The sequence below is a fragment of the Ambystoma mexicanum genome, chromosome 2q, assembly GCF_040938575.1.
Source record: "Ambystoma mexicanum isolate Mex_15411 chromosome 2q, UKY_AmexF1_1, whole genome shotgun sequence".
NCBI lineage: Eukaryota > Metazoa > Chordata > Amphibia > Caudata > Ambystomatidae > Ambystoma > Ambystoma mexicanum.
The window spans coordinates 310,112,053-310,127,946 of NC_090924.1; the positions used below are offsets into that span (position 1 = coordinate 310,112,053).

At 48.3% G+C, this 15,894-nt stretch overlaps 1 protein-coding gene across 1 annotated transcript in view; it reads left to right on the forward strand.

Annotated features, from left to right (window-relative positions):
* LOC138568695 (uncharacterized) overlaps window positions 1–15,894 on the forward strand; it is a 1,243,988-nt gene that overhangs the window by 512,740 nt on the left and 715,354 nt on the right. Inside the window, exon 75 of the mRNA XM_069646472.1 lies at window positions 3,265–3,403. Within this exon, the coding sequence (XP_069502573.1) occupies window positions 3,265–3,403 (139 nt within the window). The remainder of the gene's footprint in view (window positions 1–3,264; window positions 3,404–15,894) is intronic.

Sequence of the window (15,894 nt, forward strand, 5' to 3'; positions counted from 1 at the left end):
CGGGCCGCACACTTCTCCCTCCTCGCTTTCCCTTGCGGCGCCCACTGCCGCAGCCAATTCCTATGGGGGGGGCAGCTGCACCCGTGGCTGACACCGTAAATCTTCCTGCACACTGGGGGCAGCCGCCCCTCCTCCCAGGGCTATATCGCTCTCCCTCTCGTGGCGCAGCCGCCGACATGCTCCGGGGCCCAGCTCACCGTCAGCTCACCGGCAGCTCACCGTCCTCGTTTCCTTTTGCGGGCCCAGTTGGAGTCGGGCCCGCCACGCCATCTTCCATGCGGGCCCAGATGGAGATGGGCCCGCCACACCTTGACAACTTCAGGGCACACGGGGCCCACTCCTTTGTCGCCATTGTTGGGGGCTGCTCCGGATCACGGGGCAGCCCCATACTCGCTCGGGTGGCACCCGACAGTGCACACACAGGTGCGGCGATCATTCCGCTAGATTAGGGGTGGGGGTTCATCCCACCCGCTCTGGGGACACCGGAGCTCCGCACATGGCCGGGTGACAACGGCTTACCGCGGCCCTGGCTCTGGGGGCACCCAGGCCGGGGTCGTCACCCTGGCCCGACTCACAGGGCCAGGGGAACACACAGCGACGGCGTTGCCCAGCAGGGGCACCGTCCGGACGGCGTTGCCCGGCAGGGGCACCGTCCGGATGGCGTTGCCCGGCAGGGGCACTGTCCTGGAGCTGGAACCCCGTCCTTGGGCCCAGCACACGTGGTGAGGCGCCAGCATGGCGCTAACACAAACACACACACACACACCACGGAGTCTTGTTGGTCTTGACTGACGAGCCGGAAGCAGCTCGTCTATTTTATTAACGTGGTCACATGGGGGGACCACAACACGCATCTTGGAATATACCATGTCCCCCTGCAGGGGTAACATGCAACACGGCCCTGGTTGAAGCCACTGTCTACTCATATCATTGCCCAGAGGCACTATCATTTCACCCTCGGTAGATTTGTTCACCTCCAGGGCTGTAGCAATTCAAGGCCCAGGCATTAAAAAAGAGACATCTTGAACCGATTTGCTCCGTAGCGGATACATGCTACTTAAACTTCTCAATGCGGATTACCAACACAGTATTTTTAAACGGTATTACTAATCCTCAAAAATCAGCAGTGTCTGCTGCAACAGTCATGTTTACAATACCGCTGTTTCTGGGAACGTCGCCCCAGCTCCCCTACCTTCGCTGGCTGCTGGACTGCAATCAGCACACGCCGCGTGCTTCGCGCTGTCCTGGGTGTTTTGAAGGTCCAGTAGGTGTGGCTTGTAGCACTTTATCAAAACCAGGTAACAGACCAAAAACTCCTGGCTGACTGCCAGACTGCAATCAGCACACGCTACGCACCTCGTAACTTACAGGCGCCATTGCGACTCGATATAGCATAAAGGAGGAAAGACCTGCATGCAAGTACATCTAAGCAGAAAGCATTAGGCCAGGCGTTCAATTTGTTAAGCAGTCACTCATATGAAGCCCATTAAAGGTGATACAAATGCAGGTGGTTGCGGAAGTGAATCGGTTAGTGTTGTTATCTGACATGCAATAGGGGGTATCTAAAAAGTAGGATTGCAGAATGTCTTTTAAGGGCTAATTACAGTACAGTTAAAGTAGCACAGGCTGGTAAAGGTATTCGTTAAGGCCATGTGTATGGCTCTTTACTCTCAATATCAATCACTGTTCCTTCCATTCTTCATAGGACAGTATCAATATTTACTTACCTTTAGTTGCATTGAGCCAGTCAACTGCTAGTCTTTGTCATGCTTGTGGAGTGTTTTTTGCAGGCTAGGACAGTGGACCAGTGTCATGTTAGTGCAGCAGTTGTGCTTGCCAGCACACATGCACAATGTCACATGAATCTGACAAGCTCTGGCACCCAATTTTATTAAACTCCTAATTTACCTGAAGAGACTATCTCAATCTCAGACAAGAACTATGCCCCAATTATCAGGAAAGGGTGTATAAGTAAATGAAAGTGGGCGCTGTAGAAACCTTTGCTGCTTCATCATTATTTGTGCTTCCATGAACCACAAAAATGTATCCAAATTCAGGAACATCATGTAAGAACATGTCAAGAACCTCTAATGAATGAGAACAATATTGTGTGAAACCAAAAAGGGATCTATGAATTTTAGGCATACATTATTTAATTTTAAATTTCTCATTTAGTATGTTAAAAAATACAGAAATGTAATCCCACTGCTTCATGGGTGCAAACAGGATGATGTTGATTTTTTACATATGGCACAGTCATGTAATCAGGTGACATCCTTTTGGTAAGACATGACGTCTGAACTGGAGAACATTGTTGACGCGGCTGTCCCACTGGATCCAATAGTGTATTTGTTGGGATACAAGTGGGTCAAGTACAAGTGGGTCTTCCACAAGATGCATCAGCGATGCATCAGCGATTTCCTGGTATAGCCCATGATGCTTAAATGGTGGTCCCTATCGTCCCCTCGTTATGAATGTTGGCTTAAGGTCTTAACATGGTGTAACTTGCAAGAGGACACCTACAGAGAAATAGCAGGGGCTACTTCGCGACCCAAAGACTATTGGTCTGTCAGTACGCAGTCACCAGTATGAGAACTCATTAATAGAATTAACTGACGGTCGGTCCCATGTTTGAATATGATTGTTATAATATGATAACTTGGATGCGGACTGGATAATGCTTGGTACCAATGGATTGCATTGTTTTGTTATAGTATTGGCTTAACTATTACATGACCATGACACTTGATAAACCTCCTGCTATGAAAGTTGTATACATTTAACTGTTTATAATCTTAATAAATACATACATTTAAAACAATATATTGTGTGCAATATTTTGGAAGCAGGTAAGAAAACTGGAACCTACATCTGACTTAAGGTGCTGTTACTGGTGCATTTGGGATAGCATTGGTGCAAAGTTAATAATAATTAGATATAAGAGCTGGTATGGAGTGCACACACATCTAATGTGAACCTGGAAAGTATGATCCCAAAACTAAACCAAAAATGTTTGCAGGGTCTGAAAGAAGTGGGCTTAACACCATGATAAAATGTGGGTGTACAATTACTGTTTTTGTAAGGTGAGAGCTAACTATGCATATATCACGTTTAAGCATGCAAATCTGGTATTAAATGTGTATGGTATGAGCAAAGTAAAAATGTTGGATTCTTTAATGTCTTTTTTATCTGAATACTGTAAAATATTGTATTTTTACCATGTGATATGAAGTACAACTCATCCTCTTTTTCTATGCCCAACAGCATCCCGCCAAATCTAAAGTGCTACGTAGTAAGCCAACTGAGCATCGGATTGAAAAATAACACGCAATCTTCACAAATTCTGCAGTCTCTGCAGACTCTAACCGCGTGTGGTATTCACTTGACGGTGTTGCATTCTGAAGTGAGTGTTTTATGTCATGTAAACAAGAGGTTTCATGCCTTTTTTACTCTACTTTTAGAGACAGAGTAGCCCATTTCTACTCTGGAGGACCCTGCCATTGTATGGGACACATCTTGTAATGACCTTCTAATAAAGTGTGGGTACATTTATTTGTCCGAACACCAAATCACTTGGATATCTGGGTAATTCCGGGTTCAACAGATCCTCAAGCTTTTACAAAGTTCAGGGTAGGCAGTACGGGTCCACAGGGCAATACAAAATGTTTTAAATATAAAAGAAACCTGGACTCTGCTCCCCACCTAGGGCATGCTAAATTATCAAACTGCATACATCCCAGCCTAGTCACCAGCACAATTGTCTGGGTAAATATAGAAGAAGGGTCCTTCCTCTAGGTCATGCTGGCAACTGTGCCTTGAAATATGCCCTGTGGGGATGGTCATGCAACCCCCACAGTGCTTTGGAAAACAAAAATCTTAGAGTCAAGAGGGGGCTCTGTGAAAAATTGAGGAGCCCCAAGTACCTGCAAATATTCGTGGGACGCCTGAATTTTGAGGGCCAGCCCCACAAATACTCATGGATGCCTTTTCAGGAGATTTGTCGCAGTCCTATTTCTAATTCCCTGGAATGCACTTTTGACATTGCCTTTGCATTACACATGTGTGGATGGATTTCCCAGCCTTATTCCTCACTGACATTTAACCTATTCATATGCACAAAACAGATAATGGGTCAATGAATTGCTTAAATGCTTGTTTAATCATGCTAGCTAGTAATAAAAATGTTTGTGCAAGGATAAACAACGTTATAGAAAATTGCATTTCTGTAACTTTAGACTTGGAGTCTTGAGGTGACTGTAAGTTTCACCAACCAATTCTTTTCAGAAGGATGAACCCTTGTTTAATAGGTTGCATCCTCCCACATATTCCTCATCTTGATAATCCATCCAGCAACAGCTGCTCGGAAAGTTTTCAGCAGCGGGGTAGTGCGGCTTGACATCGTCTCTCGACTCCTTTGTGTTTGGCCGCGCCAATCCTCGACATCCGGACGTGACTCCTCGATCGCCATGCTAAAGGGATGCACTACACCCCCTTACCTCAGTTCCTTTTTTCCACATGTTCAGCACGTTTTTCGGAACATTGCTCGATTCTTCGATTCGATTCAAAGTTCTTGCTACGCCAGAATGTCAGGGCCTAAACCATCTTGTTTCAAGCGCTTCAAGGTCTGCAACTCCAGGATGTCCTTCACATACCCACACACTATCTGTATGTGGTTTCTCGGTGTCGGGCACGATACATAGCAATGTGATTTTTGTCTGGCCATGAACCCGAAGGTGGTGATGGAACGTTCAGCAAAACTGGCGATCAGTAGACCTTCGAAATCCACTGCGAAGTCAGTCTCAAAATCCTCAGAGCATGACACCAAGTGCACTCGTACAGCGAGTCCCACCAGTCTTCCTCTTTGCACAAAAAGCACTGATGACACTTGATTCTGACTTGTCGGACAAAAAGGCTAAGTCTTATTCTGTGAAGGGGATGTTGAGGGAGGAGTGGGAAGAATTTAAAAAACAAATGATGCAGGTTTTTGAGAAGGCCGTGGGTGGCACAGCTCGGCCTTAATGCCGCAGGCCGATTCGGCTCCAACTGCGCCTGGTTTGTCCGACATGAAGGCAGCCAGGGAAGGTCAAACGCCTTTATGCTCATCCTTGATTGGGAAGCCTCCACCAACCTCCCGACTGCCGTAAAGTGAACTCCAGGAGGAACTGCAAGCTCCTCTGTTTAATGGAGCAGTGAAGGAGGTGCCAGCCACATAGAAGGGTTCAGGCTGGTACTCCTGATTCTTCCTAGTTTTCAAGAAAGGGGGAGGACTCCATCCCACACTGGATCTCAGGGTCTTGAACAAGTTCCTGAGGAAGGACAAGTTCAGGATGGTGACATTGAGAAAGTTTCTCTAGGCTCTACAGCTCCAGGATTGACTGGTGTAGCTGGTCCTTCAGGGTGCTTATTTTCACGTGCCTATCCACAGGAAGTACAGGTGTTTCCTGAGGTTCGTCATTGGAGACGCCCATTTACAGTTCAAGGTGCTCCCGCTTGACCTGATCTCAGCACCCAGGATTTTTACCAAGCTGATGGCAATGGTGACAGCCCACCTCATGGCATTCAGCATCTTTGTATTCCCATACTTGGATGACCTGTTGATCTGGATTCTGTCCCCAGAGCAGGTTTCGAGACACCTCGAGGACGCTTGCTCCCTGCTACACGACTTGGGTTTCTCCCTGAACCATCAGAGCGGTCCTGGACACTCACGAAGAGAAGGCTTTTCCTCCGAGGAGAGAGTGACCAATGTGGCAAATATTGTCAATCTTTTCCAGAATTCCAGCAGTCTCCCAGTGTCCACTTTTCTAATCCTATTGGGGCTCATGGTTTCCTGTATCTTCCTTGTGCCAGAGGAGAGGTTCTTGAGGCGATCCCTGCAGTGGCTTCTCAGAAGCCATTTGTCGCACTACTCAGTCAAGATGTTGGATGTGTTTCAAGTGTCGAAGCCTGTTGTCGACGGCTTGGCTTGGTGGAACGACAGGACACATATGTTGGCAGGAGAACCATTCTGGGCACTGTGGCCGGAGGCTGCGGTGGTCACGGACGCCTTGTTGAAGGGCTGGGGATCTTATTGCAAGCCTTTCCAGGTCAGCGGCCACTGGTCCCAGAAGGAGAAATGTTGTCACATCAATCTGCTGGAGTTGTTGGCAGTCAGACTAGCGATGACAGCGTTTGCACCTTCCCTCCAGGGGACATCTGTCCTGGTCCTGACGGACAACACAGTACCATGCACTACCTCAACAAACAGGGTGACGTGAGGTCACTACCCCTGTGCAGGGAGGCCATACAACCACAGTCATGCATGATGGAGAACAATATCTCAGCCTCTGCAACTCATCTGACAGGGGTGGAGAATGGGCTGGTAGATGCTCTGAGCAGGCAGAGCTCGGTCTCCCACAAGGGGCACCCTGGCAGTAGACCTGCATGAGAAGAAGGACAACACGAAATGTGAACACTTACGCTTGAGGGAATTTTCCACTGGGGTTGGGGGTTGGGCATTGGGGGACGCGTTCTTGGTGGAGTGGGTTTTCAACCTCCACTATGCATTCCTACCGATAACAGTGATCCCATGGGTTTTCAGGAGGTTGTGGAGGTTCAGGGCTCACCTGATACTGATCCGACACTGCTGGGCAGGACGATGTGGTACCCAGACCTCCAAGGACTGGCCATGTGCCTACCTCTTCGACTTCCTCAGAGGCCGGACCTCTTGTCGCAGTCGGGAGCCAAGATGCTTCACCCGAACCCAGAAACTCTCAATCTGCATGTGTGGCTCTTGAGAGGCTAAGGTACGGGCACTGGGACCTGTACAATGAGGCATTAGCAGTGTTGTTGGCTGTGGGAAGACCATCCACTAGGTCACTGTATGCGTGCAAGTGGAGAAATGTTGTAGCATGGTGAAAAGCAAGCGCAAGAAGTGGACCTGATGTATCCCACCTCCACAGTGATGGAGTTTTTGTTGGCCACAACCAAATCAGGCTAACTGTAGGGTTCGAAATTAAGGGGAGCTACTTAGCTCCTGCTTATAGCCAATAAGACCCTGGTTAGCTTGAGACCAACAGTTACCAGGAGTTATTTCTGGCTCCCCATGCCAACTGAAGACGAACAAACACACCATTATGAATTTAACTCTGTTTATTTGGAACAAACTATAAATAAACATTAGAACACAAGTATTTGACATTTAAAGCATGATGGGTCATAAATAAGGGACAAAATTTGTAGTTTGTGTGGAAGTTAGATTTGTGAAACGCTATGCACTAGTTCCTGGTTGTCCAGTGCTATCTCCTGATCACTGGTTAATGCTGGAAACCCAGGAGCTGGTTTCAGCTCCTGCTTATCCAATCTCAAATTTGGTCCCTGCTACAGGTGAGTATGGTGACGGAATACCGGGCAGGCCTTCCTTTGTTTAAAAGGACGCCAGAACAAGGTTTGTTTTTCTATATCTCAGTGGCGGCCCAGTTCCTTAAGGGCCTTGTTAACTCTTTTCCTCTTTCGGCTTTTGTTGTTGCAAATTGGGATCTAAACATGGTTCTGACTTTTGTGATGGCGGCTCGGTTACAGCCTTTATATCAGGCTTCTCACCTTGAGCACCTTTTTGGTGTCAATCACATCAGCAAGGTGGGTCAGTGAGCTGCAGGCACTCTCTTGCAAGCCTCCATTTTTGAAGTTCTACAGAGAGAACTTATCCTTGAAGGTTCACCCAAAATATTTACCAAAGGTGTTGTCAGAATTCTGCTTGAGTCAAAGTGTAGATCTTTTGGCGTTCTTTCCTCCACATCACACGTCTAAGTATGAGGAGAGGCTCCACAGACTGGAACACAAGAGGGCGCTGAATTTTATCTGGCCTGAACGGGCTCCTTCAGAAAGCATGATCAACTGTTTATTGCATTTTCACAATCCAGACTGGGTGGGTTGTTACTAAACAGACCATCCCCCGATGGATAGTGTTATGCATCTCTGAGTGCTACCAGAATGCAGGCAATAAAGTGCTTTCAGGGCTTAGGGCCCATTCAGCCAGAGAGATTGCGGCCACATCAGCCCTGCGTGGAGGTGCCAGTAAGGAACATTTGTAGGGTGGTCGACGTGATCTTCGCTGCATGCGTTTGCCAAGCATTACAGCCTAGACGTTGCCAGAGGTGCCAATGCTTGTTTTGGAAGAGCAGTTCTTCAAAGTTTCTTGGTGTGACTTCCGTTCCTCCACCGTTGAGAACGTTTGGGAGTCGATCAAGATAAGGACGCTGTGGGAGAATGCAATCCATTGAAGGAGAAATTACTTACTAGTAATGTTCTTTCTATGGATTCTTCTCCCACAGATTCCTCATCGCCCTCCCAGAATACCCAGCTTGTCACACCTCTATGTGCAGATTAGAAGAGGAAAAAATCTGTTTTAAAAAAAAGGAGTTGTTTTGTACTGCACTTTAAGAGGGTTTGTTAAATTGGCCTTCTCCGTTTAGTGCAAATTTCCTCTTGCAGGCAGAGCCTGGGGGAAAAATGTGGGGTACTGGGCTAAGGGGTCGTAGTGCATCCCTTAAGTCACGTCCGGAGTCAAGGAGTGGCGTTGCCGAATACGAGGGAGTCGAGAGACGACGTCGAGCCGCACTACACACCTTGTCAAAAATTTCCGAGCAGCTGACACTGGATGAACATCTATTATGATGAGGAATATGTGGGAGAAGAATCCATACAAAGAGCATTGCTGGTACGTAATTTCTCCTTTGCTGCAATTAGCTAAAATACCTACTATCCCAACCATTTGGAAGCGAAGGCAAGCAAAGGCAGCAGGCAGTGGTCATTATGAATCAGCAACATGAATTAGACTAATGTCAGAAGACATTCCCAAAAGGATACACCGCCTGTAAGGAATAGAGGGATTTGGAGGGTTCAGGCCAATCTGGCTAAAGCCCCGGGATTTAATGATGGCTACCAGGTCATCGCCCTTTGCCAAGTACAGAGATGGTCTTAACAATAGCAATTCCATGTTCTACCCTCAAATGGATGGCAAGGTTTATTGGCCCAAAGAAAAAGGTTGGGAACATATTTTAAAGAGCAATTCCTGACTGTTGGTTCACAGGGTACAACATGTCTGTTTTTTTACGTCATTATTTATCCTGAGGCAATGCAAAGATGAATTATGCTGATTTGTGGCTGACTGATGTGCAGAACAATGCCTTTACCATCTGTACATTGTCACTTATCAGCTTCAATTCATAAATGTAGATCACAGAGGATCTCCTTTCGACCCTCGTTATCAACAAACCCCAAAAAACATGTCTGCACCTTAGGATCAAATATGTGTGCAACAGCCACCGAATGAAACACTGTCTGCATATATCTCAAAAAACTACCAAAATAAAATTATCCCAATTGGGAGCACCACCAAGCTTGCTAAACTCCAGACCTGGCTAAAGGAAAAAGATTGGATTCACACCCCAACTCACATCATGCATTATGTCCATCCGCCACTGAGACACCGTTTACCAAGAAAACTAAGAGAACATTACATGATCCATCAGAACAACTGTCTACTCTCTTGTGGTCTCCCACCTGAATGGTGGCAATACCCGTCTCACTGGTATCACAATTCTGACCCTTATTTCCTTGAAAGCTGTCCACCATGCCGCAGCCTGCATCCTCACAGTAACAAGACATTTGACCACATCTGCCCTGTCTGCAATAACTATCTATCCAACCCAGCACCTTCTTCAAGGCAGCCTGTATCACATACACAACAATGATGACCCTTACATAAGGCCACCTTTCAGAGAAAGATTTTAGGATGGTAACAAAACAGCTCAACGTGGTTAGGTTGGAACTTCAAAAGGGTAAAAGCTTTTTCTAATGGATTCTTTCCTCCCATCGATTTGTTATCTATGATATCCCTACTCCAGTTTGGCTGTTCTCCAGAAACCTTTCGAACCACGAGGGGTGCGGCACGGCTCTGCATCAGCTCCATCCAATGCCCACCCGGTGCTGGATATGATGTTGCGGCAAGTATCTATAGCGGCACCATGCCCGGTGACCTCAGTTTATTTTTCCGCACACTCTATTCAACACTTGGGAACAAGAGGCAAGTCGAGCTTCTGGTTTCTTTAAAAACAATGTCATGCTTACTCCTTCGAAGGCCTCGGCATCAAGCTGTGTGTGGATTGCAGCCAGCAGATGTCGGCCTTGGATCCGCACTGGATTTCTCTACTGCTTTGGGGGTGACCATAACACCCTAGATTGCAAGTCATGCAAGTCCATGCACCCAAAAGCCATTCATGAAAGAGCAGCGAAGATCTTCACATTCATTAATAAGGTAAATGGTGAGGCTCTGCAGTCTCGGTCGAGGTCGCACGACACAGAACGACGCCCGGAAAACAGGCGGCTCCACGCAAGGAAAAGGACAAGAAGAAGCAGCATTGGAAGAGGTCCCGCTCTCCGAGTAAGTCTGCACACCAACATTTGATGAAGAAGAAGAGCCACTGCTCCGGGAGTCCTTGGAGCATCCGGCACCGGTACCTTTTTCAACTTCCGCCTGAAGATGTTGGACCTTTTTGCCATGGCGCTGGTAGCTACAGCTATGGTGCCACAGGGTCTCATTGTGTCTGTTGGGACCATCAGGGTACGCTCTGGGGACCACTCCCGCACGCCGAAGGGCTCGAGGCTGGACCAAACAGAGACAGAGGTCTCTCACTGTCGACAGGCCCTGCCCAGCGGGAACAGCGGCCTTGGCACTGACCGGCATTGTGGACACTGCTGCTCCACCAGAATACGTCCACTTCCTAGGGATGCCTTCATGTGAAGAATGTACAACATCTATGATGAAGAGGGCTTTTGGCTTGAACCCATGGGTTCTAGGAAGGTGAGGGATTTCCCAGAAGAATTCTACAGGGAAGGTGAGGATGTGCTGAACCTGGCAGAGGACCTGCAAGTGGCCAGTGGCCTTGACACTTCCTCAGATATGGACATTTTGCAAGTTCCCACTCCAGGAAAGTCTCAAGCCGCCTTTGATAGCTAAGGTGGCCAAAAATCTGGGGGTATCTGCTAGGTCCAGTTCCAAGGTACTTTATGATACTCTGGACGATGCCCCCAAGAAAGAGACGCTCCTGCCCTTCAATGTAGTAGTGGAGGCCCTGTGATTGGAAGTGTGGGCGAAACGTGCCTCTGTTCCGGCAGTGGACAGGGATTTGGCGAGGAAACACAATCCTGCTCCATCGGAGCCAACATTTCTTTCCTCCCATGCTTCGCCTGAAAGCTTGGTGGTTCAAGCTGCGATGGCTAGCCTGAAGACTTCTACTTTCCCGCACCTTCCTCCGGACAGCAAGAGTAAGATGTTTTGCATATGGGTCAAAAAGGAATTTGCGTCAGGTAGTCTTGCACTGTGGCCCGTGAATGCCTCTGGCGTCATGGTGAAGTTCTCCGTCAGCCTGTGGACGGTGGTGGCCAGTGCAGCTCAGTACGCCCCAGAGGGAAAGATATGGGATTGTTTCCTGTCCTTGGTTTCTGATGGCAGGGAGTCGGCACGCCAAATGCTACAATCAGGACACAACACAAGAACTGTGTGGGCAGATCCATGGCCACTTGCACAGCAGTCAGGTGCCACACATGGCTGAGGACGTCAGGGTTTGCGACCAACTTCCTGACCATATTGTTGGACGTGCCTCTCAGTGGCCAAAACCTTTTTGAAACTGAGCTGACGGTGCCTTCCAGAAGGTCCAGTTGTCTAAGGCAACTGTTAAGTCCTTGGGGCTAGCAGTGCAGCAGCCTACCACACAGCCATCATTTTAGGGCAGGGGTTTTCACTCCTTTCGCGCCTTTGCCCTGAGTGCCCATGGTCAATCTGTCATGGGAAGAGGGCAGGGCAGGCAGGCACTTCCCGAGAGGTAGAGGAAGGGGGGCCCAGCGGCAGGCATTGCAATAGACGCTGTCCCCACCACATCCCAGTGCGCCAAACCTCAGTGACAGGCTTTGCCACTCGTCACAGGTGGGTTGAGGGGTAGGCTTTGCTTGTTCATCCCGGAATGGTCAAAGACCACGTCTGATGCATGGGCCCTGCAGGACATCCCACAGGGCTATTGCCTCCCATTCCTTCTTTGCCGCAGGACCACAGCCCTCAGGCCACCCCCTTGTCTCCAGACCCCATCATCCTGGAGAAGGTCTGTCAGCTTCTGGTGAAAAGTGCGATTGAGCTGGTTCCATGCTCCAAATGAGGAAGGCAGTGGTACTCCACCTATTATCTGGTGCTGAAGAAGGATAGAGACTTGCACCCTATTCTGGATCTGCAGCTGCTGAACTTGTTCCTACACAAGGACAAGTTCAAGATTGTTACTCTAGCCCACATTCTGCAATCCCTCGCTCTCCAGCCCTGGTTGGTTTTCCTGGACATTCAGGACGCTTACTTTCATGTGCCGATTCATTGAAAGCACAGGAAGTATCTAAGGTTAGTAGTGGGGCAACAACAGTACCAGTTCAAGGTCATGCTGTTTGGTCTTTCCTCGGCACCCAGGGTCTTCACGAATGGTAGCGGCTCGCCTCAGAAGGGGACTGGCTCGTTCAGAGCTCGCTCCCAGGATCTGGTGTTGGAGCACCTACTCTGTACAAGAACTTTTGCACAGCTTCGGTTTTTCCAAGTTCTTCAAAAAGTCTTAAGTTTCGCCACCCCAGTCTCTCAGATTCATTGGAGCGTTCTTGGACACTCGCCTGGGCAGTGCTTTCCCGCCCGACAATCGAGTGACGAACATCTTTCGGAATATCAATGTCCTCCAATCCCAGGAACAAGTCCGTGCCTTGGATTTCCTGTGCCTCCTGGGCCTCATAGCCTCCTGCATCCTTGTGCTGCCAAAGGCGAGCATGCACCAGAGATTGCTTCAGTGGCTTCTCTGTTGCCAATGGTAGCAGTTTCGGAGCCGCATGTTGGACCTTCTGCAGGTCTCGAACCAGGTGACTCAGGATCTTGCAAGGTGGCCCCCAACATTGGCCCCAGTTGACAGTGGTCACGGACTAATCTCTGACTGCTTTGCCGTTCACATTTAAGACCTAACGGTGAGTGGCCTGTGGTCTCCCGCAGAGTCTTGGGAACACATCAACTTGCTGGAGTTGAGGGTGATCAGACTGGCCCTGGTTGCTTTCTCTTCTCTCTGAAACGCAAGACTTTGTTGATCCTGACAGACAACACAATGGCCATGCACTACCTCAACAAACAAGGTGGAGTTGAATCCTTGTATTTGTACAGAGAAGCAATGCGATTGTGGTTCTGGGCTCTGATAAGGGTCTCTCTGATTGCAGCTCATCTGGTTGGATGAGAGAATGTCACAGCGGATGCCTTGAGCAGACAGACTTCAGCTCCCACAAGTGGGAGCTTGGTCAGGAAGTTCTGGAGGAGCTCTTCTCCTATTGGGGGATTCCTCAAGTGGACCTCTTTGCTTCCAGTGTCAACAGAAAGTGTGAGGTGCTCTGCTCCAGGGAATTTAATCGCTGAGTGGACTTTCAACCTCCGTTACGAGTTTGCGTCGATCCCTGTCATTCCGCTGGTTCACAGTTGGTGGTGTCTGTTTGGAACCACAATGATCCTGATCACTCAGGACTGGCCGCAGAGAACATTGTATCAAGAGTTGCTAGACATGCCCATTTGACCTCCCTGGTGCCTTGGTATCCAGAGTTGTTGGACATGTTCATCTGCCCTGCCTGGTGCCTTGCGAGGAGAGTCGACTTGCTCTTACAATCAGAGGGGCGGGTCCTCTACCAAAATCTCAGCTGCCTGAACCTTCATGCTTGGCTATTGAGAGACAGGGACTTGTTGGATGACCTCCTCGACGTGTTCCTTTCAGCGCAGAGGCCCGCCACAAAATCCGCTTATGTCTCCAGGTGGCATACATTTTCGGTTTGGTGCCAGGAAAGGGACCTGGATCCTTTATCCTGTCCACTATTCCCTGTATTGGATTTCTGCATTCCTTGGCCCAAGCAGGCCTGCAGATTGGCACTGTAAAGGGTTACCTCACAGCTATTTTGGTATTCAAGAGGTCCCCGGAACAGGGCTCGTTCTTTGCAATCCCCACTGTAATGCAGATTTTGTGGGGTTTGTGCAGCAAGTTTCCTCCCCGGCAGTTTGTGGTTCCGGTGTGGGATTCGAATTTAGTTTAACATTTCTTAAGGGAGCTCCGTTTGAGCCCCTCCATTCGTTTTCAATTAGGTTGCTCACTCTTATGGTGATTTTCCTGTTTGCCATCCCTTCCATGAGGTGGGTGAGCTCCAGGTACTGTCTGCTTTACCACCCTATTTGTTTTTTTTCCTAAGAGAAGGTGATGTTGAAATTGAGACCCTTCTTTCTGCCGAAGGTGGTCTCGGATTTACATCTCTCCCAGAAAATCCATCTTCCTGTGTTTTTTCCTCCGCCTCACGCTTCCAAGGCACAGAAACGATTCCATCGACTTGACCTGGTACGGGCCCTTAAGTTCCACGTCTCTCGTACTAGAGAGGCCAAGAAAGATGACTCGCCTTTGTTGATTACACTGGTGCTCATGCTGGCAGGACTGTGTCAAAACAGAGCCAGTGCAGATGGATCATTCTCTGCATCTCAGAATGCCACAATCTGGCTGGGAAGGCAGTGCCTGGGGGTCTTTAAGCTCACTTTACCAGACAGGTGACTGCCACCTCTACTATGCAGAGGGGAGACCCAGGCACGGATATTTGCCAGGCAGCAACGTGGGCATCTTTGCACACATTTGCTGTGCATTACTACTTAGATTCTCTTGCGTCCCGGATGCCGTTTTGGTAGGGCAGTCCTCCAGACTTTTCTGGTGTAGGTGGTGTTCTTGATTACTACCTCCTTCAGATTTACATACTGCTTTGTCTTTCATAGATGAGGAATCCGTGGGGGCAAAAGAACCCAATAGATGAACAAATTACTTACTTCTTGGTAATGTTCTTTCTGATGGATGCTCCTCCCATGAATTCCTGATCGCCCTCCATGCCTACCCCTCTTTGCGGGAAGATCATACACCATCCATTCTATGTTCCCTCAGCTTCAGAGTGCCTGGGGAAAAGGGTCGAACTGAGATCACGGTGCGCAGCACCGCTATATATACTGGCCCTGACATCATATCCAGTGTGGAGGGCGTAGAAGTGTCGGACGAGCTGACGCAGAGCTGCACTGTGCCTCCTAGCAGCGGAAAAATTTCCAGAGAACAGCTGCACTGGAATAGGGATATCAATCATAAATGAGGAATCTGTGGAAGGAACATCGATCGAAAAGAACATTATCGAGAGGCAAGTCATTTGTTGTTCATGCTATATTCCCAAAATATGGAACAACCCACCAACACACCTTTTGAAGGCCCTCTATTTCCTGCACTTGGGGAAGAAATGAAGGCCCAGTTCTTCAATTAACAACTTGCCTACCACTGACACTCTTTGCACTCCTGCCAATGACCACTTCCAAGTCCCACTTCCCCTCTTTTCTGCCTTAACTTTTCTTTCTCCTGCTCGTCTGAATTACCTTCAGCCCCTCACACACACTAGTCATATCGGTTTCCTGCATTTTTACAACCCTCCATTATTAAACAGCTCAGTTTGTACTACATAAATAAGAATAGCTGAGGTTAAGAAAAGGTCTCTATGGCGTTTTAGAAAATGACTTTTCTTAATAACTTTCAATCGCTTGTATGAAAAAATCAGGCAATATTCCAGAGTAATATTTCGAGGTAGCTGCCTGTACATGCAACATTTCAGATTTCTACATTAAGAGCTTCACAGATTAAACATGTTTTACTTTGATTGCGTGTGGAACAGCCTTTGACATTGGGTTTTCTGTAAAATTAGCTGCTTCATTTTTCCTAAAGTTTTGCAGGCACATAGATGTTATCTGGAATTGGTGCACTGAAGAAAAAGGGTGAAAATAGGCTTGGCCAATTTGGAGAT